We start from the raw sequence: 12,547 nt of genomic DNA, 5'->3' as shown, positions 1-12,547 counted from the left end.
GATACAAAGGAAAAGTGGAAAAATTATTTATCCCCTTAATGTGTGTCCCATTTTCTTCATTTTCCCATGAAAAAGTGTATCAATTTAGCTGCCTTTAAATTTCAAGAATATTCTATTAATGACACGTTTTTTCATCACAAAGACCCAATTAGAGAAAACTGGGTTCATACCCAATCATAAAAAACAATCCGCTATTTCACTTAAAATTTTTATAGTCGTTCAAATTACGATTGCAAGCGCATTGAGATATATTACTCGAACCATTCCGATAATTATTTTTGGTACCTGATTTTGCGTGCAAAACTGAAACACACCGGAAAACAAAGTTCTTCCCCTTTTTCAACGATTGGAACAACAAAATGATTCGAAATATTTCTTTGGGATATGTTAAAAGTAAGATCAATTTCGAAGATTAAAATGCAGATCTGCCCTTCTCTCGTTAATTGTCACAAAAGAGCGGAATGTGTCTCGCATTTAAAAATTAAGTTTTATAAGGAACTTCACTAAAGGTCATTAGGTCAGAAGTCCAACTGCAACCATAAAAAATTAAGTGTGAATACACTCAAGAACATTTTCCTGATAACATACACGACCGATACAAATTTGAGCAAATTTCAATCATGGTTTTTCAGTCAACAATCCTGGAGGCCTAACCCGAGGTTAATTATTTAAACCTGGGCTATGACTATGTTGCAAGCTCTCACAATGCAAACTGCAGCACACGTGCGATTTGAAGCCACTATCATACAATTGCTGGACACCATCGTTATCGCTACCGGATACGTTAGAAATTTGTAAACCTTGAATTTGTTCCCTATTTATTCTGCATCCAGTTAAACCCCTGCCCCCCCCCCAAATACTACCAAGCCATTATCCCGTTAGACATTACACTCAAAAAGCCACTCTTTGACTCAGCACCTAGAAAAATATGGACAGAAACTGAAGTAGCGGTCATCAAGCTCCGTAGCTCTTTTAAGATTTGTGAGATGTTCGCAAAACCTAAACAGCTGACCAAAACACATAGCAAAATTAAATTTACCAGTGAACATATCTATGCGTGTTCAAATATGTACAATTTATAACAGTATTTATCATATTTACAGCAGAAACATATTTTTGATTGCTTTGCGATTACCTAACTATTGATGAAGAAAAATCAAACATGACGGATCAAAACATACGAAAACTTTTCCGCAAGAAATACTTACACAACAAACAAGAAAATACCACACAAAAATAAACATTAACACAAACTAAAGCCGATTTGTCAGCAACATTCTTTTCGGTCAACGAAGCGATACGAACTTCAATAAAAAAAAGGTTTGTTTGATGTGCAAAATGTATTTTTCATGCATTTCAACGCTTAAAACAAGTAACTGCAATCACACGGTTTTTTGACCGAATGAAAAATAATCACCAAGGTATTGGCAACAATTTGTCATCAAGTAGAAAACAGGGACCGAGTGAACGATCTCCCACTAAGCCAACTGAATGTTTACTGTTAATGTCAATGTTTTAAATGCCAACGTTTATGTTTACTGTTTTTGTTAACCAAACTTGCAGTTAACCTTTTTAGGTGGAAAATAGTTCATTTAGTCCATTTAGGGGGGAAATTGTTAACATGATCCTAACTCAGTCCAACTAACACAAGATGGAATTTTTGGCCGTCGATTTTTGTTGATGATTTTATCTATGATGACTTAAAATGCAATGGAATGTAAGATACACACTACGAAAAACTTACAGATTGCACAGATTCTGAAACATATAGACTGTTATTAATAACTATCATTCATTAATTTGTTATCATCTAGTGGAAAAAATATCTTCAATAGGACCACAATCTCTATAGTCTGAGCTGCTAGTCAAACTTTCACTAATTAAATTTTTGTCATTACTCACTTTATTTGATTTTAAATGATAGTAGAAGTTCGTGAAAACTCTCAAAGAGTTATTCCATAAATCTGGTTTTCGCTTTTCTAAACTTCCGGAAGACTTCTGCAAAGAACTCTTCCTGTTCAACCCTGTTTGCGTCAAGTGGGTCAACATCGTCGGCAAAATGTCTGAAAACTCACTGACTGTCGGGCACAAATGGACAACAGTTCTTAATAATGTCAGTATTGTTTCCGTCGCATCTGGCTTCTTCAGTATATTTCTGATGATCTCCCGCAGAATGCCGACACTGTCTGTTCCACTATTTACTGCCTGATATTGTTCTGGCAGTGGTGATTTGATGAGGTCCTCTAAATCCCCGGATGACAGGAGTGAGTACTTCAGCTGGTCAAACCTTAAACAATGCCCATAGATGGTTGAAGTGTAAAAGAACTCAAAAAACCTAAAAAAAGGAGATAAAAAACGTTAGCTCACTTTTTCAAAATTTCTTCACGACCAACTTTTTTTTCAAATTACTACCAGCACTTCCTTCAATTTTTGAGACATAAATTCATTGACAATTTTCGTGACTTAATAATTTTTGCTGTTCGATAGTGGAGTTTGCCTTCCTTTTAACAAAGGAAATGAACTGAACTTCAAAAGAAATCAAAAGTCAAAACAACTGCCTGAACAAATTTTGACTTTTCCTTAAAAAATCATCACGACCTATAATTACTACGTTCATAAACTCTTAAAAAACTTTTTAACATATTTAACACTGAGGCGAAGCTGCGCTTCGCAAACACTTGCAAGAACACGACCAAAAAGCTATCAAGTGAAATAAAAAAAAGTAGAAATAAGCCTCGAATTAGAAAAACTCGGCTAAGCGTAGGATTCGAATCTGCGACCTAGCAAATTTGAGTCTCACACACAAACCATTCAGCCACGGATGCTTAAAATCTACAAAAACTAGCCACCAATAGAACAGCTACATATGCTATTAAATTGCAATTCGATGCAGCAAAAGTAGCACCAAATATAAAAAGACACAATTTTACAAGGAATAAATTGGACAGCATAACGCCACATTATGTATAGATTATGCATTTCAAAAAAAATTGCTATATACATTAAGTTGGAAAATTTCTGAAATCGAGCTTTTTATCATTGTACTGCTCTTTGAAACAAATAACTTTCGGTTCATTTGATGAATTAAAAAGGCATCAGCTGTGTTAACTTTTTACTAATCAAATGTCAAAGCACATGATATTATACTGCTACCGCAGCCTTCAAAATTGCCACCAAAAGCAGAAACTAAATTTACGACTTAGCTTAGAAAAAAAAAGTTCGTACTAATACACTTTGCTTCGCAAGTGTAAAAACCAACCATTATGCTTGTAATAACTGATCATTGCCGCCTAAAAACTTCACCCACATCCAAAACGATATCCAACTAGCATCCGGAATTTTGAAAAAAAAATTATCACGAGCGTTGATTAGTAAATGTGAAATTGGCTTTGGTAATAAACACTGTTTTAAACGTTTTTCGAACAAGGCAGATTTTGAAAATTTCATCCCCGTAAAAAGCAGAATGTTTACTTACCAGTCCCATAATAAAACAGACACCACTTTAGGATCTTTTTGCCGCAACATCAGATCCCAACATCTGGGCGCAATATTCATTTCCTCTTCCAGAAGTTTGACAGCCTCCAGAACCGAATCATCATCATAAGACTTCAAAGCTTCCAAAATTTCTTCGACAGGAAAAACTTTTCCATTACGAGCTGCGGTGCCATTTTCAAGCTTATCCGAAACGTCATAAATGTGTTTGCTAGTGGAGTCTATGGACCCTACAGATGTTCTTCTCTTCTGTAAACTTTCCATCTTTCGGTCCGAAACCTTAGAGATGACGCTCTCAACGGGGTAAACATGTTGCCAGGACCTGTCTCGCTCGTCGTCCAGTCGCATTTCTTGATCTTTGTCGTGCATCGAAAGCCTGGAATGTTCTCGTGGATTCATTCCTCTATGAGGTGGTTCCGAATTGTGTCTTTCATTTGCTTTTCCTCCAACATCAGTCAGATCAACTGAGCTTCTAGATTTGAAGGAACCCTTTCCAAGCACAGGCTCACTATTTTGATGAACAAATGACCTGTCGATTCCATTTGAAAGAGCTGTTAAACGTCTTTCAAAATAAAGATCAATTATTTTTTCGAGTTCAGGCGGAAATTGAGATCCCTCGCCCAAGGAACCTTCGAGTTTGAATTTTTCTTCTGTTGCTTTAAGGCCAGCAAACGCAAGAAGCATTTTGCAAGCCACGTAAACAATCTAAACATCATTCTAACAATTAAGTGCAAATGCTAAGGCAAAGTGTTCGTTTTACAGTTCTTTATATTTCTGCTTTGACTGCTTTTCCGACGTATGGCCTTTTAAAATGTCCAAAAAATTCGACCAATTTGTATGGAAAATAGACTTTATAAACGCGGACTAAAAATGAACCTTGGGCGTATGTTTCAAAAATTTCCTCTCGGAGCCGTGTAGTATTTTGTTCTGAAGATTCAGCGAAGTTTCCAGAGTGCGGAGTCCAATTTCAGGTTCCATTCGAGGAAAAATCACCCAGAAATGCTCCAAGAAGGTTTGAAAGTCTTTCACCATCATCACCTGAGAAAAAGAAACGAAATAAAAGTGAAAATTACAACGATGGGATACGACATTCAGCAGTATGTTTTGAAGACCCGAGGCAAAAACCTTGCCATTATACAATCCAATTAAAGACGAAAAAAAACATTTAAACAAAACAATTTTTTTGATGGTCTGTTAAAAAAGTGTATTGTAGATAAATAAACATTGATTTTAAAAACATAATAATAATCAAATTAATGAAAAAGCACCTCATGACTTATGTATAAGTAGATCAGATAATGCCCTATCAGACTTATTAACGAACAGAGAACAGCAACATCTGCAGAAATTGCAACAAGGATCGCTACTAATGCCTGTGTTCTTCCTCTTTGATAACCGATCTATTATCCGCATCTAAAATGTTTGCTACGGCTATGCAGATGATTATAAAACACTTGCATCCAATCCAACCCTCATCGAGCACAATTAAATCTAATCAGCCTGAACATAGTGTCAAACACATTGCTCTTAACTTTAACTCGGTGCGCAAATACTTGAAGAAATTCAAGAAAAACAACTGGGTTTACAAGTAACAAGCAGTCTTAGCTCAGCATTAAGCAAAAATTGCACCCCTAGAAAGGATTGGTTTTCTCTTCAAAATCAAAAGAGATATATCGAAGCCAACATAAGTATATTGAAACTTGATTCCTACTATTGGTATGTAAGTCCGATTGTCTAAGGAGCCACCTACATCAAAAGGTAACAGAAGCGAATTAAAAGGATTTTAAGAGAATTCACCAGATGGTAACTATCCTCCTATTATATTTACTAATAAGACAGACTGACTAAGTTAAAACTGCTTAATTATCGTTTAAACTTGAGATTCGAGCCTTCTTAGTTTTCAACCGAAAAATCGGTATAATTTTGACTGGAATCCCATGAGTCGCGACAGCACCATTGGCCTCGACAAGAAGCTCACTGTCAATAAATTTGGCGCAAAAAAATTACCAATATGAAAAGTCGACAAAAAATTCTTGGCACAGAAAACCTGTACTAGTAAAAAAAAAAGATAATCACCATTTTCAATGAAGTTACATTCAAAATGAAGCAAGAAAAAGCCAATGCTACCCTTAAAGATATTAAATACCACAAGACTACGACATTATCAAACAACAAAATCGAAACCAAAGTTTCATTGCATCAACTACTCACTTGTCCTTTAGTCTGAATGGATCCGGCTCTCTTGTTTCTGACGTAGAATATAGCAGCACTGGCTGGCACTCTGTGGACGTACACAAAGTAGCAGGCTATGAGGCTACCTGTTCGTCCCTTTCCCGCATGACAATGTACTGCCACTTTTCCCTGAGACACTGCAAAGTCCACCACCTAAACAGGGCGCTAAAATTCAAGCGACAAACTATTGGCATACTTTTACCCTGCAGTGACGTTAGAATGTGAATCCAATTTTTTAAAAGTGCAGCCAAAAGTGATTTTTGCACCACTAACGCCGCAGAGCCATAAATTCAACTTGGCACCAATATGAAACTGATATCGAAGATGTCAATTTACCAAAAGTACCCTGTTGATTTTTGCATTTGCGATCCAGTTGAACTACTTAATCTTCTAATCACAGGGTTGAATTTTACCATAGGCTATACTGCGACTCGCAAAAACTCTTGTGAAAAACAACCAGTAAAAAGGAAGCTTTGAAATGCAAGAAAAATATCAAGAATTAAATAAGCTTGAAAAAAATACATTACGGGACACAAATCCATGGAATTTAAACAGACTTAGTGAATATTTTATTACACTATCCTTTCTTTTCCCATGCAGTGAGATTGCACAACTGCTTTTGAGCATAACTCTTCTTTGGCATTCTGAAACCTTTTATCGATTTAGTTGGTTCACTCTAAGTCCTAACTCAAAGTGAGTGGGATCATCTGCGAAGTGAATTTTCGTGGAGCGTACAAACATACCAAACCACAAAAGCGGTTGAAATTCTTTGTAATTAAAAGGTACCCTTGAACTTCCAGTCTTTACAACTATTCGATCTTTAGGATCACCGAAAAACAAAACTCTGTCTGACGATGTGTTGTAACTTCACTTTCACTGCCTCCAGCCGTGGCAGAATGAAAAATGAGCCTGGGTTTGTTTCACTTGGGCGTTGTACTCGCTGATTATCGGCAAAGTCTCTAACTGCCTATGTGTTGCGTACAGGGTTGGCAACACATCACGACTATATGTCCGAAATCCTCGCTGGATTGCACAGCTGCTAAGAGCAGTTTGCGTAAAATCGACCAATCCAAAACACTGTTCCTAAAAAGAAGAGTTTGTTATCATCGCAGGCTTCATAACTTCATTTATAGCAAGTTTTTCAAGCTTCTCTTAAATGTTAGACGAAACATGTTTTTCCAGCACTCTACCTACTTGCATTTTCAACTTGGTACCATCTATGAGGACCATTTCCACGCCGTTGACAGTTAAAGCAGGGAATATACCTACTAAAGTGCCGTTATCAGTTTTCTACTACTTCCCCATCAGAATGATGTTTACTCTCTGATTACTTCAACTATTTCATGTGATGTTGATGTTTTTGGGTAATTCATCACGACCAATTATAGTATGTTAACACAGGAGTTACGTTTTTTTCGCCTTGGAGGACTATGATATTATCCCGCAGTTTGGACATAAGAGACTAACTAGCGCTGAATGCTTTACAACTATTATCTGGTCTTCTGAAGAATGATTTCGAATGGTTTGCGAATTGATCTTTGACATTGACCTTCGAGGTCCCAACAAGCTCTGATCGCAGAAAGTTTGCATATCAGTTAGAGTTATGTCGGTTTTAATAATACTCGCTTGTATGAATTTCGTCGTGTGAATTTCGTTTGTATCATCTTTTTATCCACAGTAGCATAATTTTGGTTTTAAAAGCTTCCAGTATGGAGAAGCTTTCTTCCAAAAAATTAATCTATGCCAGACTCTTCTTGACCTTCCAGATTCTGATTAATCAATGTGATTTTGGCTCGTTAAGCAAGAACCACGCGTTCTCTGGGTCTGTAGCTTCTACTGTGTTGTAGAAGTCACTGAGAATCATTCTGCTGAGTCTTTCTTCAAATTGCTTGCCTTTGACACTGACTGGTGAAGAAGTTCATCCCTTGAAGCTCTGCGAGATTCAATCCGTCAGCAAGCTAGTCAATTTTTTTGTCTGAGAATGACTTTCCTAGGAAAGCGGTCAGCCAAGCTAGTGCTGTGGCGTCCTCCTAGGAAGCAGAGATGGAGGCCATCAAAATAGCCCTGGAGTATGTGAGTACCCTCGGCCAGGAACACGGCACCAGCGTCAGAATCATGACTGATTCCCTCTCCTCGCTCAGCGAACTAGCGACAGGCCCAGAGGGTCAGGACACCAACTGCGGCATCACCATATGGAAGGCGGTTGAGAAGATTGGGCGTTGCACTTTCGTCTGGGTCCCCGCACACTGCGGACTCGAAGGGAACGAGTGCGCAGACGTAGCAGCCGGAGAGGCAACTCACCTCGCCCAGGATATACGCCCACTGACACTCAACACGGCCAAAGCCGTCATCAAGAAAGAGCGAAGACTAAAGGACAAGAGGTACCTCCAAAACTGGGCAACTACCATGAAAAACCGCCCGAAGAAGTACCTCAACAGATGGGAAGAGGTCACGTGGAACCAACTACGAACGGGCCACTCCTCACTATCCAGAGCTGACCTGGCCAGATTTGGGCCATCGAAGACCCCGGCTGCCTGGACTGTGGAGAGCCAGACACCGTAAACTATATACTCAGCTGCCAACGAGGCGCCCACATACGACACGAACTGACCGGACGAGATGACGACATGGAAAGCCTATTCAACAACCCCGGATACCTGTTCACATACCTCAGAAGGATGGGACGTGCCCATATCAGTGCGGAGCACTGACCAGGGCCTCCTGAAGCAAGAAGAAGAAGAAGAAGCCAAGCTAGTGCCTTCGCAGGTTTCGAAAGATCCAATGACTTGTTATTAAATTAAATTGACCTGGTCTCAGCACCAATGCTGTTGATTGGTGCAATGATATTGAGATCGATGATTGGCCGAAAAAATTTTCGGTAGTTAGAGTTGTTATCAATGAAAAACAAAATCAAACATAGAGGCCAAGATTCGCTTTGAAAACATTAGCGCGAGCGCGACAAAAAGAAGCTGCATAAAGTGCAATCAGAAAAAGTGAAAATAAGCCTCGAATTAGTAAAAATTTGGCTGTCTCGGATTCGATCTTCCGACCTACTCCGACTTAGAGATTATGAGCCTCACACACTAACCACTAAGCCACGCTATATTAATACATCATACATCACAAACACTAGCCACAAATAAAGCAGAGAACAGATGCTATGAAATTTCTAATGCTAGATCGTGATTACAACAAATGTGCCACCAAATAAATGAACACTTTCCACTTTCAATGAAAACTTTTTTGGCAAGTTAGGTTAGGAAAAAAAAGTCCGTAGAACACACTACGCTGATCGCAAGTGTAATTTTTCCATTATGGATAAAAATTTCAATTAGTTCACACCTTCTCATTATGGATGTTACTCAAAAACTCTCAAGCATTCGACATATAAGCATTGAATTTATGGGTATGAATTATTAATATCACGGTAAACTATTTTATTTGAAACATTTCGACAGTTGGTCAAACTCGAAGTGCTAATAGACACACCAATAAATCTAGAATCAGATCATAATTAAATCAGACCTTAATTTTGATAGATCAGGTCAAATCGAATGTTTAATCTCTCTCTACGTTTCAACTAAGAGTTTTAACCTCGATGAATCTCATGTCATCACAATCAGCTCACCTGTACGGCGTCTAGAAGTTCGTGGTTGTTCGCGGTTCCGAAATCTGGCCAGGGAAAGTTATAGAAGAAGACTCCCCTTCTCATGAAGTCCTCTGGTATGTAGGAAAATCCACTGGACTCCAGCTCAAACCCGCAGTTGCTGTGCTCTCCTGGATCAAACGCACGCTCATGGTCTTATTTATTTTTTTTCAATTCTCGAGAGAAAGAAAAACATTCAACAATTAACGAGCGACATTTTAATCAACAAACATAACTAACAAGTAAACACTCTGTTTTTTATAGGTTTTGAATTACGATTGAAGACAAGTTAAAAACGGTTTTGATGTAAATTATTAGAAGAACTGCAGTCAAGCAGATTAACGACGAGTTGCATAGGTTAAGCAGGAATCCTCCGAAAACGCACCTGGAGTAGTTAAGTTGACAATTGATTTCACTCCCAGCTGCAGAAACTGGTCCACGATGTGGAACTTCTCCATGGCTCGAGTGGATGGCCTCGAGATGGCCACGAAGTGTGGCTCCACCCAGTTGGAAAACAAGCCTTCAATCACGAAATCCTAAACACGAATACGAAGAGGATCTAGTTAAAAACATGGACTAGAATGATTCTTATAAGAAAATGTAGCTAATCCTCTATCTCTATAGAGATCGATTTACAACAACTTTGAATCGATTTAAGTTATTCCCTATTTATCCAGGACAATCAATTTAAATCGACTTAAAATTATCAATTTTATGGATTATTTCATAACGTTTGCCAAATGATAAGGTAATTTATTTTGGTCCAAAAACGGTGCTTCTTAGTTTCAGATTTTTTGTCACCCGAGTTATATGCGTTTAGATGGGTGAAAAATTTGTTTACTTCGTCAAAATGAGCAAGAAGATTGGGGAAACATTTTGCGATCGACAGAACAATATTTGCAAACAAAACATTAATTGCGAAAACTATATTTACAAACCTGTTTATCGAACTTGCCCTCCGGTACACAAAACTTGCACTCCACTCCCCCACAGCCGACAGTGCAGATGACGTCATGACTGACAGCCTGTCTCATTTTGTCCCCCAGCCACGAGTAGGCCGGCTTCACCTCCAGCTCACGCTTTCCATTAGCGGTCAAGTAAGTAGACGGCATCACAAATCAGCCGATGATAAAATTACATAACTTGGGTATCCAGTTTGAGAGAAACGAATTAAACTACTTCATACATTCAATGTACAGAACATCTATAATACATGCTAGATCTGAAGAAAAACAGCAAACCAATTAGTTTTTTTCGTAAACTGAGCATATAATATATTTTTAGGTCGACCAAATTGATTTTCTGAGCTCTCCCAAATCACTATAAACACCCCAATTTTTTTCTGCGCTGCAGGCGATTTTTTGAAAAACAGGCCTTTTTCGGCACTTTTTGGAAAATTTTGACCAAAAAATCGCGTTTTTTCGGAGCGCGCTCCCCCCACCCTCAAAAATTAGAATATATTGGCGCCAAAGGCGCCTTTAGAAAAATGTTAGGGTACCTCACCAAAAAAATATATCTCAAAATAGTACAAAGGGGGCCCCTTTAGGTCGGCAGGAGGTCGAATCCCTGAGAGGGCCCCCCCCCCCACCAAACCTGCTACTGTTAAAACCCCTAAACCCACTACTTCTAAAAAGTTGTTGATATGAATTGAAAAAAGTTAAATCTATCGAAATTGTCACATCTTTGTTTTGAATAAATTTGATTAGAAAAAATGACGAATAAGACAGTTGAAAGATACATTTGCATAGACACAAAGCGGTATTAAAGCCGAAAATTTTTGAGCAGACATCCGTTGAGCAAAAAAATTCTTTCAAAACGTGAACTAACCCTAAAAAACTAAAACTTGTTTTGCTCATCTAATGGTGCAATATGATGCCACTAAGCCGATTAAGTTTGAACCGAAGCAACTTTCGAAGCAAGTAAAAAAATATATATATAAATGCTCAAAATACGTCTGTTGGTAGACGAAAATGCAGCTTTGAGAAAATGATTCAGTGATTTTGTTGGACGATTTGTTTACAAGATTAAGTCTATGAACAGAATTGATAACGATTGCTAATCGCATACCTAATAAATCAGACCTAAAACACTTCAAAAAAAATAATTAGAAAACCAAACCTGCAAAAATTTTCTCATTCAGGAAATAAGAAGAAAACTAAACCTGCAAAAAAGAGTCTGTGCAACAGGAACTAAGCCGACAAAAATAAACAACCAGAATCAAATAATTGACATCGAGTCGAAGCTGTGCTTCGCAAACACTAGCGACAAAACGACAAAAAAACGGTGGAAAATGAATAGAAGGTTAAAATAAGCGTTTAAAAACAAACTTTTTACTGTGGTAGGTTCGATTCTACGCCAGGAGACTAAAAATCCACTGTCCTCTCATCTGAGTCACGAGCCTCTGACAATTTACTAACACTAGCCACAAATAAAGCAGCTCTATATGCTAATCAAATTCCAAAGCAATGCAGCATAAGTGGCGCCAAACACAAACAGACACAATTTTGCATGTAAAAATTTGAAATATAACAAACTCAAGGCATCCACGCTGACTTTCTAAGTAACAAATTGGAAATCATAAAGCCAAATTATGGTTAAATTATATTTCAAAAAATTCAAGTTTCTACTGATATTTTGTACTGCTATTTAAAGAAATAGCTCTTTTGTTTCATTTGAACAATGAGAAATGCATTAACTGTGTTAATTTATTTCTAATAGAATGTCAAATCACATGCTATCAAAAAAGTGTGAAGGTTCCCCAAAAGTGGCACCAATATTTGTGACTCATGACAGAAAAAACGAAAGTCGTATTATTACATTAAGCCCGCAAGTGTAAATTTTGCGGAATTTTTGATCGAAGAAGGCATGTACCTGATACCGTTAAGATGGAATAATATCTAGAATCAGGTCAACCGAGTCTAGATTTGTTAACGAAAGTAAAAGCAACACTCAAATTGTCTCTCATTTTTAGAAGTCTCAAAGTGTAACACCAAAACAAATCAACAATAAATAAAAGTTACTGGTACACTCTTTATGTACTATTTTTCTTGATAAAGACTATGGACTAAGCTAAAAACGTTCAGCACCAAGTTGACATGTCTAACCTGTAACTGAATCATTATCTAAGTGGTTTTTTGGCGAATGCTAATATCTGATGGTTTTTGTTCAACTTGAAGA

At 37.7% G+C, this 12,547-nt stretch overlaps 1 protein-coding gene across 2 annotated transcripts in view; it reads right to left on the bottom strand.

The window, feature by feature from the left end:
• LOC134841205 (protein tyrosine phosphatase domain-containing protein 1-like) overlaps positions 1-10,588 on the bottom strand; it is a 169,479-nt gene extending 158,891 nt beyond the window's left edge. Inside the window, exons 1-7 of one of the 2 annotated variants that reach the window (XM_063857037.1) lie at positions 10,309-10,588; positions 9,756-9,906; positions 9,353-9,501; positions 5,704-5,877; positions 4,369-4,530; positions 3,476-4,197; positions 1,019-2,287 (exon numbers count right to left, since the gene is read on the bottom strand). In XM_063857037.1, coding sequence (XP_063713107.1) covers positions 1,807-2,287; positions 3,476-4,197; positions 4,369-4,530; positions 5,704-5,877; positions 9,353-9,501; positions 9,756-9,906; positions 10,309-10,482 — 2,013 coding nt within the window. In that variant the 5' untranslated portion in view covers positions 10,483-10,588 and the 3' untranslated portion in view covers positions 1,019-1,806. Of the gene's footprint in view, positions 1-1,018; positions 2,288-3,475; positions 4,198-4,368; positions 4,531-5,703; positions 5,878-9,352; positions 9,502-9,755; positions 9,907-10,308 lie in introns of those variants that run through there. The other variant, XM_063857039.1, reaches the window with a different exon arrangement.
• Between the last annotated feature and the right edge of the window lie 1,959 nt (positions 10,589-12,547).

This window comes from Symsagittifera roscoffensis, chromosome 3 (assembly GCF_963678635.1).
Source record: "Symsagittifera roscoffensis chromosome 3, txSymRosc1.1, whole genome shotgun sequence".
Classification (NCBI taxonomy): Eukaryota; Metazoa; Xenacoelomorpha; order Acoela; family Convolutidae; genus Symsagittifera; species Symsagittifera roscoffensis.
This window is presented reverse-complemented; position numbering and strand designations above follow the sequence as displayed.